The sequence below is a fragment of the Otolemur garnettii genome, unplaced genomic scaffold (assembly GCF_000181295.1).
Source record: "Otolemur garnettii isolate 467f Iridium unplaced genomic scaffold, OtoGar3 scaffold00014, whole genome shotgun sequence".
In the NCBI taxonomy this organism is placed as follows: Eukaryota; Metazoa; Chordata; class Mammalia; order Primates; family Galagidae; genus Otolemur; species Otolemur garnettii.
This window is the reverse complement of record NW_003852409.1, coordinates 14867125-14875049: the sequence shown is the minus strand read 5'-3', so window position 1 is coordinate 14875049 and position 7925 is coordinate 14867125. Positions and strand designations below refer to the sequence as shown.

Genomic DNA, 7925 nt, shown 5'->3' with positions numbered 1-7925 from the left:
CCTGGCTACTTGGGAGGCTGAGGCAGGAGACTTGCTTGAGCCCAGGAGTTGGAGGTTGCTGTGAGTTGTGATGCCACAGCACTCTGCCCAGGGGGACAGCTTGAGGCTCTGTCTCCAAAATAAATAAATAAATAAATAAATAAACAAAAATAAAAAGCCAAACCAAAGCATGACTAATTCAATATTTTTCTTTCTGTAGTTTTAAATTGTTCCCAGTCAAATGAAAGTCTTCTGGCAACTTGAGAGTTCATTTATTTTATTTGTTTGGAGATGGGTTTCCCTATGTTGCCCAGGCTGTAGTGCAATTGCTGTTTGATAGGCATGATCACAGCATGCTGCAGCCTCAAACTCTGGCTACAATCCATCCTCCTGCCTCAGCCTCTGGAGTAGCTGGGACTACAGGGACATGCACTGTGTCCAGTGTGAGGCTTTAATTATTAATTCTTTTCTTGTCAGCTCTTTGTCTGTTGTTAGGAAAACTAGACATGATTCAGAGACAATTAAGGACTTACAGGTCTTTTCATAGTATCTGAATAAGACTCTTGCTGAGGTCAATCTCTAAGTGGTCTGAAATTACTTTTGGTTTTACATTTTAAATATAGTGCCAATATCTGTTACCAATTGTATAGAATTATAGCTGAATATGTGAGCAGTGTAAGACTTCGGTGGAATATATAGACTAGTGGGCAGTCACTGAATTTTAAAGTATATATGATAGTTGTTCATGATTTGCCTCTGGCAGGGTAAAGCACACATATAGATATTTACGTAATGAATTGTAATATCCAGGCTTTTTTTCTGTGGATAAAATTTAAAGGTGTAAGCCAGATTACTCTCCAAACCTCATGAAATTTCCAAAAAGAAATAATTTCTTACAATGTATTTTATTAGCAGTATTCTAGATAGCCAAGAATATATTTAAGACATTTTCTGGTCTGGTGTGGTGGCTCATGCCTGTAATCCTAGGACTCTGGGGAGGCCAAGATAGGTGGATCACCTCGGCTCAGGAGTTTGAAACCAGCCTGAGTAAAAGTGAGACCCTGTCTCTACTAAAAATAGAAAAACTAGCTGGGCATCTTGCTGGGTGCTTGTAGTCCTAGTTAAAAAGTAAAAAAAATTTAAAAAAAGGTATTTTCTCAGAATTCAATCTGCCAAGTTCCTGTTCTTATTTTTCAGATGATCATTCTTTAATTGGTGAAGTTTAATTTTTATTCTTATTTGTCTTTCCAAAAGACGAGAAGAAGTTCATGGAGAAGCACAGCGAGTATTACGGTGTCTTCCTGGTCGAAGCAGAAAGGAAAGTGCTTCTGAGCAAATGCCTTCTTTCCCAGAAATGGTATATTATATCCAAGAAAAGGTATGGCATTTAACTTCGGATGATTTGTTTGAATCACATAATGGACAATGAAAATAAACATCCATTTTTAAGTGAAAAAATGTAATCACTAAATGTTGAATTAGTAAAGTTTCTAGCAATGTTAATTTTTATGATAAGAGTGTGGTAAAAAGTAAGAACTATAATTCTTAATGTAACTTATACAGTTTTCCTAAATATGAATTACTTCTAATTCTTTTAATGATCATCAACATCTTGTCTGTGTTTAAAAATTTTGCCTTTAGTATGACATGCTTTAAAATTCATCTCTGAGCCAGGTGCAGTGGCTCACGTCTGTGACCCTAGCATTCTGGGAGGCCGAGGTGGGTCTGAGCTCATGAGTTTGAGACCAATATAAGCAAGAATGAGACCTCATCTCAAAAAAAAAAAAAAAAAAAAATTAGCCAGGCATTGTGGCAAGTGCCTGTAGTCCCAGCTCTCGGGAGGCTGAGGCAAGAGAATCACTTGAGCCTAAGAGTTTGAGGTTGCTGTGAGCTGTGACACACGGCACTCTACTGAGGGCACCCACCACAAAGCCCTGTTAGCTTTTCTATTTTTGGTAGAGACGGGCTCTCGCTTTGCTGAGGCTGGTCTGGAGCTCCTGAGTTTAGGCAATCCACCTGCCTCAGTCCCCCAGAGTGCTAGGCATGAGCCACCACGCCTGGCCTTTGACTCACTTTTTACATTTGGTGTTTCCTTGAATACGTTGGAGACTATATCCATCCTGCCTTTCAGCTGGGCTGCTGACCCTAGCTATTTGCTGGGTAGTCGCCTTAAGGGATTTGGAGGTCAGCATGGAGCAGCCATGATTCTGCTTTCCATAGCACACTCATTTGTTGCTTGGGGGTTCTGTGAACTCGTATTTTCCTTCCACCTCCGTTACTAATGAAAATACCTGGCATGCAGTGGCCTGGGGCGACCATGTCAGTAGATGTCTGGAATAGGTTTATTTTTTTAAAAACAAGCCAATAAAAACATTGCAGAGCAGGGGTGGGGCAGAAAACTTATTTAGGATATGAAGGACATTAAAAATCAGCATATTTAATAGGAAAATGTTTTGATTAGAAAACAACAGAAGCAAACTTTGGACATGTAGCTAGAAATACAGTTGTTTTAATTGAGTCAGAGACCACCTGCTCAGTTTTTTAGTAATTGTGTTTGTTTTGGGCTTTCTTAACTTAGGCTTCCCATCGAATGAAAACTCCGGTCAAGTACATGACTGGGACCACTGTCCTTCCGTTTAACCCGGCGGCCTTTGGAGAGGTAGAACTTTCATATATTTCTATCTGCTTTTTGTAAAGGTTTTAAAAGATAATGCTGCACCCAAAGAGATGTCTGTCAGTTTTTTGTGTTCTAGGTAAAGCCACAGTGTGGTGTTACTGTTCTTCACTGCGTTATTTAAAAACTAAGATTTGGTAATTGGTATTATTTTAGTTCATAGTGAAGACTGTGAATGTATTATCTCTGTGGGATTCTTTTTGTGAAACAACTGGATGCTCTATAGCGATCACTGTTGGGATTTTGCAGCAAGTTAGACTTGGGTTTTAAAGCCAAGATATTGCTGAGGTTGTTTGGGTTATTTATTTAATAGTTTTGAAGGTTGGAGAGGATTAGTTTATAACTGTTACTATATTTTTAAGATCATTTACTTGCACTGATTAACGAGATAATCTTGTTCAGAGTAAGAATATTCACAATGAGTTGCTGCCTCTTATTTTAGCCATCAAGGAACGAGCTTCCAGAGGACTCCTTAGTAGCCAGTTTATATCAGAGATTTTTTTTTTGGAGACAGAGTCTCACTATATCACCCTCAGTAGAGTGCTGTGGTGTCACATCTCATAGCAACCTCAAACTCTTGGGCTTAAGTGATCCTCTTGTCTTAGCCTCCCAAGTAACTGGGACTACAGGTGCCTGCCATAGCGCCCAGATATTTTTTGGTTGTAGTTGTCATGGTTGTTTGACAGGCCTGGGCTGGATTTGAGCCCGCCACCGTGTATGTGGCTGGTGCCCTAGCCGCAAAGCTATAGGCGCCGAGCCTATATCGGACATTTTTATAGTGTCATGTTCTCTAGTGGATGATTTGAACTCATTGTCTCAGATTCTTGTGTCAGCATGTATTAAACAATTGAAATTATACAGGAATAGGCCATTTGCCCCAGATTTCTGCCTACTCACTTATATATGGCTTTTAAAAAGTAAGGATTTTCATTGTAATTTTCAGAGTTTAAAAGTTAAGTTTGTATTTTAACTCCATTCATGTCCATTAAAAAATACTCTTAGATTTGTAGAAGCTTGTTATGTAAGTTTTGCTTCATTGTGTTAATTTAGTGAACATTTTGAGTCATAGTTTCTGGTTTCCATGAGGACTGGAATATTTTATGAAGGGGGGTGGGAGAATAAAAACTAGAATTGTCAGTTGAAGAGTGCCCTCCCACACTGACTTTTTGAGCAGCTCATCTCGAATTCCTCTTCCTTTTGTTTTTAGATAGTTTTGTACCTGCGTATGTGTCTAGCTCACAGTGCAGGGGTGGTACCCACCTCTCAGAGTTTGGCAGACATGCAAGATCACGCCCCAGCCATTGGACGCTACATACGGACTTTAATGTCAGGCAGCCAAGTGACATCTTCATCCTCTACTAAGAGTGGGGAAGCCAACCCTGTTCAGATTTACATCGGCCTACTTCAGCAGCTCTTAGCAGGTGTTGGAGGTAGGAAGTTGTGATGCTGAGGAAAGACGTGAAAGCATTTAAGCAAAAATGTAATTTTAAATTCAGCTAAGAATTTATAGCAAAATTATTCTCATTTTACTTCTATAAGTGAAAATTAGTCTTTGTTTCCTTTCTAAACTTATCCATTTCATTCTTGATATATTCCGTCTTCAGAAAGAAATGCTAACAATAGAAAATACATTTTCACTTTGGAAGTGTGTGTGTGAAGAACAAGACATCTCTTTTTATAGATAACTAATTTGTAAATTTGCTGTGTTGAATTAAATACTTTATTTAGGTTGCATAATTTGGGTATTTTGGGGGGTAGTACTGAGGAAATGTGTGCTAAAACAGTAGCCTTGAAGGGATGTCTAACCTTTTAGCTTCTCTGGGCCACAGTGGAAGAAGAAGAGTTGTTTTGGGGCCACATATTAAGTACACAAACACTAATGAAAAATTATGACCCCAAAAAAGGGCAAAAAGTCCTCACATAACCCACATGTAGTCCACAGGCCACAGGTTGGACATCCCTGCAAGGAGCTTAGTGATTCCTATATGTTCATTGCTTTCCTTGAAATTTAAAGTGGTTCTGTGTTCTTATCTAGGCTTGCCAGTTATGTACTGTCTGTTAGAAGCCGTGTCAGTGTATCCAGAAAAACTGGCTACCAAATTTGTAGACAAAACAGAATGGATAAAGGTATGTCTTGTGCATGTATATTTTTCTTTTATCCTGTATATTTCATACCTTAACCCGCCGATTTCTTTTTCCTACCAATGTTCCTGTGACGTTTTCTGTCTTTAAGTTATTTTGAGAACTCTCTCCTCTCCAGACATTTACTGGGCATCATGTAGGTCAGTACGTGTATATCTCATTGACCCATCTGGTGAGAGTGGGAGATGAATTCACAGTCATATGAGTAAAGAATAATTCTTTCTCTGTTTCAGAAGTTTTTTTAAAAAGTAAGTGATAGATTTGTATAGTTTAAATAAAAGAGCTGTAAAATGTCTCCTCTCTATAGCCATCTCCCACTTACCCAAATCTCCCCACTTTTTGCCCTCCCCTCCGACAAACATGCATAAGTCCTGACTGATGTATGATATACCTTCTACAGATTACTTCTACATATTCATGCAAAATATGCATTTAAAATTTTTCTCCCTTCTTTTACACACACTACCACTGTTTAGTAGCATACTACCACTGTTTTGTACCGTCTTTCCCAAACTGCAGAACTAGGAGCTGTCCCTTTGTACCTATGGAGAGGGCCTCCCCTTTAACAGCTGCATCATTTTCCCTTGTATGAATGCACGGTGTCTTTATTGATAGTCACCAGGGTACTTCCATTCTGCCGCAATGGATAATCCATCATTTTGCATACGAGGTAAAGTATGCTTTTTAGGTGGATTGCCTAGAAGTGGGATTACTGAGTCAGAGTATATGTGTTTTTTTAATTATTTTTTTTATTGGGACAGAGTCTCACTTTGTCATCCTTAGTAGAGTGCTGTGACATCATAGCTCACAGCACCCTCAAACTCTTGGGGTCAAGCAATTCTCTAGCTGCCACAATGCCTGTCTATTTTTGTTGTTGTTGTTTAGCAGGCCCAGCCGGGGTTGGAACCCACCAGCCCTGGAGCAGATTGCCACACCTTTCACGTGGGTGGTACCCGTTTACATTTCCAACTAGCCAAGTGTGAGGTGGTGTATCCCATGGTCACACCGAAAGGGTTGCCAGGTTTAGCAAATCAGAGTACGAGATACTTAGTTAAATTTGAATTCAGATAAACAGTGAATACTTTCATGAGTACCAGGATGGCCCGTTCAGTTTTGTGTACCTCTTGTGCTGCATAGTGTAGTTCATTTCAGAAAATGATAGCTTGAATTATGGTAAAATGTGCAGGTCTTATCTTTAAGTGTGAAAATATGAGTAGCTGTTTACCAAGAGGTATGAGTTTTACACTTTTCTGGAAAATCTGTTCTCATGAAATTGTTTGTAGTTTAAAAACACTTTTTATTGTGTATGAAAATTTGCTAATTTAAACATGATTTTGTAGTTTTTGAGCTTTGCTCTTTTAGATCAGGGGTTGTCATATTGTGGTCCTAGGCCCAAATATGGCATGCCTCTGTTTTTGTATGTCCTGGAAGCTTAGAATGGTTTTTGTGTTTTTAAATGTTTAAAAAACATCAAAAGACCAGTAACGTTTTATGGCATGTGAGAAGTCTAGTGTCCACATCGTTTTATTGGAACACAGCCATACCTGCTCTGCATGTATTGTCCACTGTTGCTCTCTGCATGTATTGTCCACTGTTGCTCTCTGCATGTATTATCCACTGTTGCTCTTGCATTGCAGTGGCAGACTGGAGCCGTTGCAGTAGAGGTCAAATGGCCCAATGCCTGTTTGGCTCTTTGCAGAAAAAATTACTAGTTTCTGTTTTATTTAGATCATCAGTGTTCACTACTGTGTTAAGTAAAAATGTACCTAAGATTTTGGTATATAATTCAGCTTTCATTTTGTTTAGAAATAATAGCTTATATTTTTTCTCATGGATGCCAAATAGATTGAACATTATAATGTATAATCTTTTAATTTTTATTCTTCTTCTTTGAGACAGAGTCTCATTCTGTTGTCCTGGGCAGAATCCTGTGGTATCAAAGCTCACAGCAACCTCAAACTCTTGGGCTTGAGCGATCCTCCTGCCTCAGCCTCCTGAGTAGCTGGAACTACAGGCCACCATGATGCCTGGCTAGTTTTTCTTCTTCTTTTTTTTTTTTTTTTAAGCAAAGATGGGGTCTTGCTCTTGCTCAGGCTGGTCTTAAACTTCTGAGTTCAAGCAATCCACCTGCCTTGGCCTCCCAGAGTGCCAGGACTACTGGTGTGAGCTACCGTGCCTAGTCATGTTCTTTTAATTTTAAATGTTAGATACTGTCAACAGGAAGACAGTTATATATCATGTATGTATTTACTTTTCTTTACCACTCAGAGTCTGATGAATAGCAGTAAAGAAGAAATGCGTGAACTGGCAGCATTGTTTTATTCTGTGGTGGTGTCAACAGTGTCGGGAAATGAGTTGAAGTCAATGATAGAACAGCTTATAAAGACTACAAAGGACAATCATGTATGTTACTAGTTTTGTCTTCCTTCTTTTTTGTGAAAGATAGGGTTGTACAAAGGAATTTAGCCTATTTTTAGTTTTCATGTTCTCGTGTATAAAATGAACTTACAAGTTTCTTGTTTTTATGAATGTAAAGATTAAACGGAGAGGGTAATACATTGACTCAGTTCATTTAACAAATATGAGCACTGTGCCTCAGCACCGTTTTAGGTGGTAGGAATATATGTGGGTATTAGTACTATGTGGTGCTCAGAGCCTGCAACTGTACCACCCCGAACACGACCGATCTCGTCTAGGGAGGGCCAGGCCTGGTTAGTACTGACGGGTGGAATATTTTCTCCTTTTTTCTTCCACATCTCCTACTGCTTACCATTGTGCCTGTGAAAAAACAAACTTTACCTTCAAATAGTTTATTAGCTACCCTGTGTTTAGAGGTTTTAGCAGTTAGAAAATAGGACCTGTTCATTGTGTTTTATTGGCAGTAGGGAGAAATTATGCTTGGAAATTGCATACTGTAGTTACATAAGTGCTGTAAGCTAGAGGAAAGGGTGGTGCTGTGAGAGCATGTAAGTAAGAGTCTCCTCACCCAGGGTTGGAGTGGGGGTGGGATTAGGGAATGTCAATCCTGAGATGAATCAAGACTCAGCTTAACTTCTCAAAATTTTCTGTGTTAGAAACTCCAGGTTTCCATTGTTTCTTTTTTTTTTTTTTTTTTTTTTGAGACAGAGCC

General features: G+C 39.1%; 1 protein-coding gene across 3 annotated transcripts in view; it reads left to right on the top strand.

Moving 5' to 3' along the window:
• KIAA0368 (KIAA0368 ortholog) overlaps nucleotides 1-7925 on the top strand; it is a 137862-nt gene that overhangs the window by 86828 nt on the left and 43109 nt on the right. For all 3 annotated transcript variants that reach the window (XM_012802426.2, XM_023510479.1, XM_023510480.1), the window contains 5 exons: nucleotides 1234-1357; nucleotides 2558-2638; nucleotides 3861-4083; nucleotides 4689-4780; nucleotides 7064-7198. In XM_012802426.2, coding sequence (XP_012657880.2) covers nucleotides 1234-1357; nucleotides 2558-2638; nucleotides 3861-4083; nucleotides 4689-4780; nucleotides 7064-7198 — 655 coding nt within the window. The remainder of the gene's footprint in view (nucleotides 1-1233; nucleotides 1358-2557; nucleotides 2639-3860; nucleotides 4084-4688; nucleotides 4781-7063; nucleotides 7199-7925) is intronic.